General features: G+C 37.5%; 1 protein-coding gene across 1 annotated transcript in view; it reads left to right on the forward strand.

Moving 5' to 3' along the window:
• Positions 1 to 12,713, forward strand: part of FBN2 (fibrillin 2) — a 219,287-nt gene that overhangs the window by 8,631 nt on the left and 197,943 nt on the right. The window contains exons 4-5 of the mRNA XM_043912195.1: positions 1,050 to 1,145; positions 4,981 to 5,076. Of these exons, the coding sequence (XP_043768130.1) occupies positions 1,050 to 1,145; positions 4,981 to 5,076 (192 nt within the window). The remainder of the gene's footprint in view (positions 1 to 1,049; positions 1,146 to 4,980; positions 5,077 to 12,713) is intronic.

Below are 12,713 nucleotides of genomic sequence, written 5' to 3' on the forward strand. Positions count from 1 at the left end.
AATAGCACTGAACTCAATGCCTTGCTATCACGATGGGCTTGGTATCCACTGTCACAGAGCTTACATTCCTGTAGAGAGACAGACAAAACACAAGTAAACAAACACCACAGTGTCATTATAGATTGTGATTAGTTCTTGGAAGGAAACCTGGCTGTGAAGAGGCTGGAACCAAGGAAGAACATAGACACGAGAGCTAGGCAAAATCGGGCTGATCCGTGCAACGTGACACTGAAGCTGAGTTCAGAAAGACTAGGATGAACCAGGGAGGGATCCTCACAGGGAGAGGAAGTAGCAAATCAAAACATCTTTCTTCCACTTGAGAAACTAAAAGATTCATGTGATGACAAAGAGGCAGGTTGGGAAGAGAAGAGCATAGAGAAGCGGGCAAATCCTGATAGATTATACATGGCCGCCTCGGTCATGGAGGGATTTGCGTTATATCCCAAATGCAACTTTAAAAAGGTTTAAATAAGACAGGGAAGCAGTGCTATTTGTATTATTACAAGAAGACTGTAGTTGCTCTGCAGAGAAGGAATTTGAAAAGGGCAAGAGTAGAAGCTAGGGAACTCATCAGGAGGTGACTGCAGCAATCCAGGTAAGAGTTGAGGGTAGCTGAACCACACAATAAATATCAGTGGTGACAGAAAGGAGAAGGATTTGACACGTATTTTCCAGTGGAACCTACAGACCTTGTTAAAAGACTTGATTTGAGAGAAAGAGAAGCAGCTGCTTAAGCATTGGATGAATGGCAGTGCCTGGCACTCAGCCACGGCATTCTGAATGGATACTTGAGTGCCTCCTGCAACCTAGAACTTGCACTTCTAGTCACCTTAGATGTCCTTCCTTTAACATTAAGAGTGTAATAGATTTTAAATACATACTAAATAACATGTTGTCACAGATACGCTCATCTGTGTACTTACAAATAAATAGATGTATGCTTGGGTCATAACATTTACTTCGTTAATTGGGCATTTATTATGTTTTGTAACTCTCACAGACGCTATAGTTTTGGTGATTGATAACTTTATGTGTTTTGTTCTTTGCAGTTCAGCAGTGCAGCGTTAGGTGCATGAATGGCGGGACCTGTGCAGACGACCATTGCCAGTGCCAGAAGGGGTATATTGGAACTTACTGTGGACAACGTAAGCGACATGAGAATCAGCTCGATTTATTTGAATAATTTGATTGAATGGATATTTCATACCAAGTCATAATTAAGGTCTTGTAAAGCCTGTGATCCTTCAAAAAATATTTTTATGTAGAAAAGACATACCTTACAGCTGAATAGATGATTTTTTCCAGCTCTTAAAAAATTTTTGTTTTACAGTATTGATGTTGTTGAATATCGCTAGGGCTTTATCAAATTTGACATATATTACAATTAAATATTTACTTGATTTTCATTTATCTAGTTCCATAAAACGTGGATGCCTTTCTGAAAAAATGGTAATGTTTGCTGTGATCTTTCTCTCTCTTTAGGATATCCCAAATTTAACCCTGAAGAGCCAAGCTTATAAATTATCTTTTGCTCAGATATATTTTATTACTCAAATCTATTGTAATACCACAGTAAAGGGCTATGAAATGATTTTTCAATAAATAGGGGAGTTCAGAGACAGAGGTGTCAGGCCTTATAAACCAAGGGAAAAAATTTGGACAGTACTCTAAATATTATGTGAAGCTATTGGTACAGTTTAAGCAGTAGAGTGAGACGACCTGATTAACATTTAAAAAGAACCACTTTGGCTGCTGTGTTGAAACTGGATTGTAGAAAGAGCAAGAAAAAAAATAGAAGGGCCAGTTAGGAGGCTAGACCAGTGATTATGGTAGCTGATGCTGCAGTAACTCAGGATGTGATTTTTGCTTAGATTGAGCTGTCATTGTAGGTGGAATATATGGAAGAAGGTGTGTACTGATGGAATGGGTGTGATGCATGAGACCAAAAGGAAAAGCCGAGATCCATAGTGACGACTAGAAGACTTGAGTTGAGCTCTGGGCTGAATAGTGATGCCATTTTCTGATACGCAAAAGACTGAGTGGGGATTAGGTGGGATGGGGGCTGGGTGGGGCTCAGAGCGTGGGGATGTCAAGAGTTTTTGTTTTGGATTTGATGAAGTCTGTTAGACTTCTAAGTGAAAAGATCTATGAGCTCAGCCCTTAGGAGAGAGGTCAGGGATAGACATATGAGTTTGGGAGCATATAGATTGAATTTTGATATGTCTTAACATTTTCATCGTGGGCCTGGACAAAGATCGCTAGGAAGTTGGTGCAGGTAGAGAAGAGAAGTGGGCTGAAACCAGAACCCTGATTGTTGCCTAGCATTTTGAGGTGGAGATGAGGAAGGAGGAGCCAGCAAAGAGTGAGAATGAGTAGATAGCAAGACAGGAGGAAAACTGGGAGAGCATGATAACCTGGAAGACAAAGGAAAAAGGTAGCACCAGGAGTAGAGATTTATATTGTCTTGTGTAGAAACAACAACTTTTCTTTCTTTTTTTAACATTTTGACCCAGATGCTGAGAAAGATTGAGAGCAGGAGAAGGGGGCGACAGGAATAGATAGTTGGATGGCATTACTGACTCAGTGGACGTGAACTTGAGCAAACTCCAGGAGATAATGAAGGATAGGGAAGCCTGGTGTGCTACAGTTCATGGGGTCGCGAAGAGTTGAACATGACTGACAGACTGAACAGCAAATCTGGTGCAGCATCTTTTTTTATATCCGATATGTTTGTGTAGTAGTAAGTGATGCGAAGAGTTGACTCATTGGAAAAGACCCTGATGCTGGGAGGGATTGGGGGCAGGAGGAGAAGGGGACGACAGAGGATGAGACGGTTGGATGGCGTCGCCGACTCGATGGACATGAGTTTGAGTAAACTCCGGAGTTGGTGATGGACAGGGAGGCCTGGCGTGCTGTGATTCATGGGGTCGCAAAGAGTTGGACACGACTGAGCGACTGAACTGAACTGAACTGAAGTAATGATAATTTCAGATTTGACTTAGGTCAGACTGTTTGTACCTATGTTGAGTGGTCCAAGAGTCTGTCTGATAAAAACAGACACTTGTCATATTTCTGAGTAGAGTAGGTGCTCAGTAAATATTTACTGAATAAAAATATTCAGACTTCAGCAGTCATGATCAGGGTTCTGTTTCACAGTCTGACCATCTTGAAATAGGGCTTGCTTCTCGCTTTTCCCCAGATCATGGTAGGCAGTTCATACTCCTTTCCATAGTCTTCTTTTTCTCCCCTGCGTTTTGCTTTGTCCCACACTAGGTGTAAGTACTTTTTCCTCTTCCTGTGTGGTCAGCATTCTTTCCGTGGTGGAAATTTAGGCTTATACAAGTTTCTTTTCAACTCCAGTTGAGAGGTACATTTGTTTCTGTCTTGTTTTGTTACCAAAAAATTACTTTTTAAAGTAACTTCCATCATAATTCATTCAAAAGAAGGGAATTGCTTCTTTTATCCCCTTTGGTCCACTTTTATCTGTACTGTCTGCTTCCCTTCTTGGCTGCTGCTCTTCAGTGTAAACTTTGGTTGCTACAGAGCAAGTCATGTTTTCCACACAGAGCCTTTTCAGTATAAAAAGGAAGGGGAATTGAGATTGTAGAACACCTTAATGTGTAGCCACTGTGCATTTTGTTTTTTACACCATTTTATCTTCAAACTATTAGCTCTACTTTACAGGCAGGGAAGCTGAGAATTGAAAGAGGATGTGATTGAGATGTGCTGAACACAGCAGAACTCCTTTATCTGTTCACTGTGTTGTTCCACCTCCCCAAAAAGTGGGAAGAAGGCTGCAAGATTTTGACATATTGCAGGAGATTTTGAGAATCTTCAGTATATCAAATACTATAGCAAATGAAGGGATACGAAGACACCCTCCCTGCGGTCACTCTCCCGGAAGCATGCTCTCTCATGAGAGAGCAGGAATAGAAGCAGTGGCTGTGTTGGCCTGCCTCATTCTTGTTCAGAGAAGCTCTTGATACTTTCTTCAATTACTGAAGATGCCAAGGACCTTTTGTTTAAATGGGTTATACCTGCTGATATTTGCTGTATTAAAAATTAAAATTGAGAAATTAAAAAAAAATTATTTCCTTTCAAGTAATAGAAAGCCATGTTACCTGTTAACATAATTTTTATGAATAATAACTATGTTTTCCATACCAATATAAAAAATTCGTGAGAAGAGAGGCATTGTTAATCTGACCTGAGTAGGTGAGCCTAGTATTCATCTCTACTGAACGAGCTCTCTCAGGACATGCTCCAGGCTTATCCAGCCCTCTTCTTCCCCCTGGAGAAGCATTTGGAAGCTCTGTCTTAGAAAACCCTGAGAGACGTCCTCCTTCCGCCTCCCCAGGGATAGATCCTGAGGGTCAGTCATGGATGCGTTTTCCCATTCATGGTTTAAGGGCTAGCATATGTTTAATGAGGGACCATGTCTGGGACAGTGACTTTCATTTACATCTCTTACACCTTCATAGTATTTAAAGAAAATTCCTTTCCTTTTGATTAATTACATTAGTTGAGTGTTATTCATTTGCAGTATATCTTTAGAAATCAAAATATTCGAATACTTACACAGCTGTTTCTGTGAAATTATACCCTGTGGAGAGTTTTCTCCCTCTGTCTGTTGTCTAGAGTCTGCAATCTTCTTTCATATTTTAATCACCTTTAACCTATGAAAGTAGATTGTAGGGTTCATAGAACTGACATAGAGGATTAAATCATTGTATTCTGACTGTATGATCAGAGTCAGCCAATTCTTGTGATTCTGATTTATAGAAAAAAAAAAAACCTTACTGAATGATTACATAACAATGTGATTTATGTGAATTGTGGAGGTTTCAGTCTCAATATTTATTTAAATGCATGATGTGACATGTTTTAGAGGTAAGATCCATTACTGGCTACATATCTACACTCCTACATTATTCTTGGACTTTCGCTGTGTAATGAGCTTCTTGCTGTGTTTGCGTGCAGCTGTCTGTGAAAATGGATGTCAGAATGGTGGACGTTGTATCGGACCTAACCGCTGTGCTTGTGTTTATGGATTCACTGGTCCACAGTGTGAAAGAGGTAAGAAGAGAAAAGAGAACGCCCCTTTGGAGAAGTCTGTCTTATTGTAAATATGTGTAATATTTTTATTACCCAATGAAAATTCTTCTAATGAAACAATATTTTCATTCTTTGATTATGTCTGTAACTTGCATGGTCAGATTTTGTGATGTAGCTAATACCAGCTGAAGTATCTCAGTTTTTTCCACCAGAGCAACCTCAGTTTAGAAGGCCAGCTCTGGCACTATGGCTGTGGGGTAATTTTGAGTGAGTGACTGGATGGCAAATTCTAATAATTTGGAGTTAATTCAAATTAGGAATCACTGTTGGGAGCATTGCCTCTGTTAAAAAAAGATGTAAAGATGTAATATGTTCTTGGTTGCAAGACCGGCAAAAACCTGAAATAAATGAACCTAACCAACAAGGAAATGTATTACATTGCATAACAAAATGTCCAGAGTCAGTGGGCTTCAGGTAGGACATGATCAAGACTCATTCAGCTGTTCTACTTCTCTTTGGCCCTGCCTTCCTTTGTGTGTTGGTTTTGCCCTACCCGCCAGTTCTGTATGGTTGTAAAATGACTGTCAGCTATAACTAATGCAACGTGCTTTCTTGTTGACATCTAGAGAGAGAAAACCTCTCCTCTAACTGTGGGCCAGTAATAGCCTTCAGAGTTATTTCCTATGCTGATTGGCTTAATCTTGAGTTTTTGAACCAATCCCTGATAAGAGGAATGGTATTAATATGTTCCATGTAAACTTATCAGGACCTATGTTTGGAGCAGGAGATGATGAAAGCTTCCCAGAGTCACCTGAAAGGGGGAGTTTGGTCTCAACCCAGTGGAAGTTGTGGTGGGCAGGAGAAAAGGGACAGAGAATGGGTGCTGGCTAGGTTTCCATCTTTGTCCACCTTATTTGTGTAAACTGTTGGTCAAGCCCATTTGAAACCGGTTTATCATAATTTAAGTAGCAGGAAAGCTTGTGACCTGTAAAGTACTGAAAATCCCCAATGTTGATGCAATACGTGAACTATTAGTAATGCTCATGTATTGCAAAAGGGCATATCAAAGATCAATTTTATAAAATGTGATAAACAACTATTTACCACTGAACCATAAAAGTAAAATAAGCTTAAACTAAAATCAGTATTACATAATCGTTCATAATTACATACATGCTCAATTTACTTTTCCAGGACTTGTCATAGCATCTAAAGTTGTATAGTGATTTCTCTGTTGTGAAACTTTAAGTATATGAAGTTATGTCATTGAAATGTTAGAGATAAATAGTGGTGATGGTTTATGTATGTACAGAGGCTTTGAATTGCAAAGAAACCTTATGTTTTTCAAATTATATCCATTACACTGACAAAACTTAATCCTGGCATTCAGGTTAAAGCTCAAGAAGAAGCTGAGAAATTAGAATTATATGGTAAAGTTTGAAAAGTAAGATGTATGCAGCCTTTTAACATACACTTGTATGTATATGTACATTAAGATATTTATATTATTTCTGGGGTAATTGAGATTTCTTGGGACCGAAGTACATTCCACAGATGACAGAGTTTATAGTTATACTTAGGAGAAATTTAAATGTCTTCACCAGATGCTTTTATTTGGGGAAGAAAAATTAATTATGAAATGTTAGCATAAAGTGATAAGTTGTTGAGAATGGAATAAAACAAATTTCTGAGATGATGTTTATTTAAACACCATAGAATGGAAAAATAGTAAAATTTAAAATTTCAAACATAGTTATAATTGGTGGAGATGATGTTCATTTTTCTGGAGATCATGTAAACTTTTCAGTACTTTCATCCTAAAGCAGACTTCAAATTCAGTTCCTAATTGGCAGAGGAATTGGGTAGTTTTTTAACAAAGAGGCTTCCAGGCATTACATCATTATTCTGTCTGCAACAGTTATTCATTCATTGGGTTTGTTAGTCCTTACTAAATTTATGGAAACTTAATAAAGACATTAAAATATATTTTACATGTACAGTAGCGTGGTTTTCAGAAGCACTACAAAACTAAGTAACGAATTGGCCTGAAGTATTTCTTTTTTAATGTGGGTTTGCTTAAAAATCTTTTTAAGTATTCACCTTCAGATGAAAATTCTAAAACTCCATTTCTTCCAAAGGAGGAATTAACAATTTCCAATCTTAGATTGCAACTGTGAACTTTAATGTCCTTAAAATATATTTCTAATTGAATTTTTAATGTGTGATAGCTAATCCCACTGAGAGTGGAGTTCATAATTTTTCTCAAGAAAATTGTCTGAATTTGCTACAAAAAGGAGAACTTACTTATGTTGAGGTTAGGGAATAGCCCTGTGTGCCCAGTTCACATTTAAGATTCATATTGTCTTTTTCAATTTGCGTGGGTGCGAAGTTGCTTCAGTCGTGTCTGACTCTTTGTGACCCTATGGACTGCAGCCTGCCAGGCTTCTCTGTCCATGAGATTCTCCAGGCAAGAATACTGGAGTGGGTTGCCATGCCCTCCTTCAGGGGATCTTCCCGGCCCAGGGATCAAACCAGCGTCTCTAATGTCTCCTGCATTGGTAGGTGCTTCTTTACCACTAGCGCCACCTGGGAAGCCCTGTTTTTCAATTACTAAATTTAAAAACATACGTTCTTTGTTCTCCTAAAAAAAAAAGACTTTTGTAAAATTAGACATACTTTTCTTCTTAGTGTAGAACACATAATTTCCCTTTAAATTGGTCTCTTGGGATCCAGTCGTATGATAAACCTGGCAGTTTTTCCAGTTATCTGGGCTTCTGGCAGACTGGTTTCCTGCCTGGAGATAGAGACTGGGTGGTAGTTAATGACTGGCATGATTGTAGTGTTTAACCTGAATCTTGGTGCTCTGTAAGCTGAACCTCTTTGGAGTTTTTTCCTCACTCTTGCTGATACATACAATGACCTTTTATACTTAGCCTTAAAGAAAAAGTTCCTGTGGTCTCATGCTGATTATAAAATGCAGACGGCTTAGCTGTGTCCAAGGCACATGAAGATACTTAATTCTTTTTGCTTCTCTCTTCAAACAGATGGCATTTGAAAAAGATAAATATTGTACTTAATGTACACCTGAGAATACATAGAAATGAAATCATTATTATATATCAAGACTCGGCGTTTTTTTTCTCTTAACACTTAAAGTGTATTTTATTATTTGTCGGTAGAAACTTGGAGGGGGCAGGCAGGCAAGAAACAAATATACCTGAAGGATTTCTAGACTAAAAACAATGATTACTTGATAATAAATGTGGCCTGCTCAAGGTCCCTGTTTCAGCTTCTTTACCTTGAATGATTGTTGAAATCATGTTTTGTAATTGAATTTTCCTTTAAGCTTATATAAGGACCATCTGTTAGAAATATATCAGAGACCCTTTTAAATTATGGGTCTCTGATATATTATAAATTACTGCTACAAATTGTTTTTTTAGCATGTAAACATGAACTCCTTTTGAAAAGTGTGTAAATTTGGTAACATTTCAAATATCCTTATGCTTAGTGACATTTCCTTTAAAATATACGTCTTTCAGTAAATGATGCCTTAAAGAGAAAGATTGGAAATTTACTTTTTAACCTTTTGACATTTTAAAGAAAAATTCCTTTTGTTAATCTTAATCTGCATTGGAAGAAAAAGTTAGATCAAGTTGCAATTGTTTACAAAGTCTAAACTTTCATGTCCTTGTGTAAAATGGATGGATTTTACCTTCAGGGTAACTTTCATAAAATGATGCAGTTAATGCCTGAATTCAGTGTCTAAAAACATGTCCAGGAGGAGTCAACTCAGCTTCTTCTCTAATATTTCCAGTCAAGGGTGCTCACTCCCTCCCTCCATCATGAAACAGTATTTAATTGTCAGGGTCCTGGTTGTTCATTATTACGCTCTTGTTTAAGTGGATATTTGATAGACATACAGTGCATCTCTTACTGTCTCATTCAGGAGGAATGTGATGATGGTGACTTCCCTAAAGGCATCAATTAAAACTTACTGCCCAGTATTGTGTGTTGACACCTTGAGGTCTAATTATAACCTCTTGAATAATTCTGTACATTTTTGGTCATCCACCCATATTTCAGTTGGTAAAGTAATTGTGACTGTTATTAAACCCACTCAGACCTTATCCAGATTCTCTAAGAACAGCAGTGGAAATGGACAAATTAGGGTTTTCCAGAATTCTGGGGATTCTGTAGACCAGACTTAAATTTGTTCAGAAATAATTTATCAATGCTTATTCCATGATCTTGGAATTTAAGTATAGTGAAAGAGGTGGAATTCTCTTTGGAATTAAATATGCAGTGGACTTGATGCTTTAAAGAAATGTATAGGCGGTATTTTTAGAAAAAATTCCTCCCATGGTCTCATTCTTATCTAAAGGTGATGTGTGTTCATTGTAAGATAATTTAAAAAATAAGGCAAGGAGAAATAAGAACTGCAGTTATTTATGATTTCTCTCAGAATTAGTTACTTTTAAGATTCGGGTTATACTTTGAGTCCTTTATTCTACTTCACATCTATTGCTTACCAAGAGTGGGATCTTTCCATTCTCACTGGAATCGACTGTAAGAATATTCCATGATCTATAACATGAACCATACTTATATCTTGCTTCTCCTTTCAGGTTATGAACTGCGTTACATTAGATATGAATTGTAATAGTTGCACTGCATGTTGTAATAATGAGGGCTCGGTTTCTTCATGCTAAACAACCACATGATATTTGTAAAGTTATTTTCTCTATCTCAGATGAGGATATTTTGCCCACTTCAAATTTCTGGTAGCGTTGGGGATATTAGAATGGAAGGAGGACCTCAAACAATTTGATGTCAGACCTTAAACTCAGTTATAGTGATATAGCTGCCTACTGTAGTTATGTTTCTTATTAGTTAATGCTTAGCATTTAAGGTCATTTTCAGGTTTTCTTTTCAGTTTGTTAGTTGGTTGGTTTGTATGTTAGCAAAGCTGTGATAAAAATCTGTGTAGGTAAGTATTTACCTTTGATTTTAGTCTTAGAATATATCCTAGAAATGTAATTGATGGGTCATTGAATATGTGAAAACTTAAACCTTTTCATATGTTCTGTTCATTTCCTTCTAAAAAGACTGTTTATGATTTATTCCTTATGTTTAAAAAGTCTTCCCATTTCCAAATCTTACAGATATCTATAGTTTTTTCCTAGTGCTTTTGGAATTTTTCCCTTTTTTAACTACAAGTTAGAATGTACAGGAGGGGGACTAAATTTATTTATAAATATTTGTCACATATTGAGTATTTATTGAGTATTTATTAAGTTTTAGGCAAAGTACTTGAAGCTCAAGTTACAAATACAAATAACACATACTCCCTGTTAATGAGGAGCAAATTATCTATTTAAAGAATAAGCCTAATCATTTATTTAAATATTAAAGTAAAATGTGACATAGTAAATACTATAATAGGAGTAAGAACAAATTTATGTGAGAGAGCTCAGAAATGGTTTCTGATTAAAGAAGAATTACAGAAGTCTTCTTGCAGTTAATCTGAATGAAAAAAAACCCAACCCATTATAATGGGAAAAAGCAGTATCAGACTAACGCTTATGTTGATATTATACCATAGCGCATGGTGGAATCGCATGCTGAATAACGTTATTTAAACTCCATAATGAATACCAGTTATCACAGTTACTGAACTGATGTTGTTTGATAGAAGTAAGAGGTCTCCCTTTTCCTAAGGCTCAGAGGATTTCGTGAGAATGAAATCGCAAGGAGCAGAGGGAGAACATTACCAACTGTAGATGTCAAACTCACATGCTCCCGCACTCACACACAAACACACACACACACAGAGTTATGCACTCCTGAACATTTTATAACCTTGCACTCACTAAGCTAAACGTAGCCTTAAATGGGCATCCGAGAAATACCAGAAGATCTGTGGGAACTTAACTTTTTGGCAGTAGCTCAGATGACATCCTTATCTTGAATGCCGCTAAGAACGCAAGGGAAGGAAAATGAGGAAGGAAAAAAGAGCAGGCAGTGGGAAGTGGAAGGAAAAGAAAAGAAGAATGCAGAATGATAGCACAGGGAGATGGGAAGCTGAAACTCAGAGTGGAGATGCCAGGCTGTGTAAAGATTGGCTCTAAGTTTGGGAGAAGATCAGCTCATTGACTGATCTGATCTGGGAGAGGCCAGGCCTTCCACTTCTCACTGTCCAGTTTAAGCCTGCGCTCTTTCGATCTATGCAGCTAGATTGACTGTGCTGGCAGCCTGTTAGACCTTGTTGCTTTATTTATAAAATTCCTTTGAGTTAAATCAGTGAGTATTTTCATTTATTCCATCTCTAAGTGCCCTTTATGTATTTATCGCTTTATCTATCTAGAGGCAGAGGAACCTGCAATACAAAGTAAAAATATTCAAATATTTTATCTTTGTGTAACTTCATAAATATTTTCCTATTTCACCATCAGGACCAGAGACATTAGAGTTCTAGTGTGAAAACTAGGTGAAGCTGCCACACACACAGACACACACACACACACACATGAGTGAAATATAATGAAAGGTTAAATACATGGGAGTTAGCCAAAAGCAATAAATAAAATGTGCATGTGTGGGGAGAGGGGTTTATGTTATATCATCGTATATTTTTTAAAAATTCCAAATTCTAAAAGTTCTTGAATAACACCTGTTTCCAAGGGTTTCAGATAAAGGATTGTGAACCTGCAGTTACCTCATAGAGTTGTTGGGAAGATTAAAAGCAATACTGTGTTAAGCTCCTAATACCTAACAGGCAGGGTGTGTGACACGTGGTAGATATCTATTGAGTGACATTTCCTGTGTTTTAGGAACACAGTGTATAGCCAAAATAGAACCTTCATATTAAGCCCTGTGTGACCTTGGAAATGTGATTGCCCTCTCTGATCTGTGTTTCTGCATATGTAATAGATGTCTCCTCTTTCAACCTTGAAATATTTTTAAGACTTAATAATATAATACCCGGTACCCAATAAATGATAATTATTGATGCTAATCTCTTTTAAATGAACTCCCTAGTTATCAAAAAGATAACAATTCAGTATTAAACATGGGATTGCAAATATGGAATAAAGGAATTTAAGTCATACAAATAAAGTTTAATGCTGTTTTTATTGAAAGAGTAAGGACTCAGAATAAACAGCATATTTTAAGAGTGGCTCACGTTCCCGGGATGAGAATTAAGTGAAAGATAAAGTGCCTAGCCAGTGTCTGGCATAGAGTAAGGGCTTAATAAATAACAAGCTAAAATTATGAGAAATAAAGCCAAGATATGATATGCTCTCCTAGACAAAATAGCCTTTATGGATGAGGGAGATTGTTCCAGCATTTCTAGGAGTGTCTCAGATCAGAGTACGTCAGTTGTGAATAGCGTTAAGTTTCACTGTTTGAATTTTTGAGTGGATTTTTTTCTAATAATACATATCAAATGAAAAGTATCATATATCGTCATCACTGCCTTGCATGCTGTGCTGTGCTTAGTCAATCAGTCATGTCCCGACTCTTTGCAACCCCATGGACTGTAGCCCGCCAGGCTCCTCTGTCCATGGGGATTCTCCAGGCAAGAATACTGGAGTGGCTTGCCATGCCCTCCTCCAGGTCTTGCATGCTAGGCAGTTGAATTTGTAGACCCTGCT

This window comes from Cervus elaphus, chromosome 9, assembly GCF_910594005.1.
Source record: "Cervus elaphus chromosome 9, mCerEla1.1, whole genome shotgun sequence".
NCBI classification, from domain to species: Eukaryota; Metazoa; Chordata; class Mammalia; order Artiodactyla; family Cervidae; genus Cervus; species Cervus elaphus.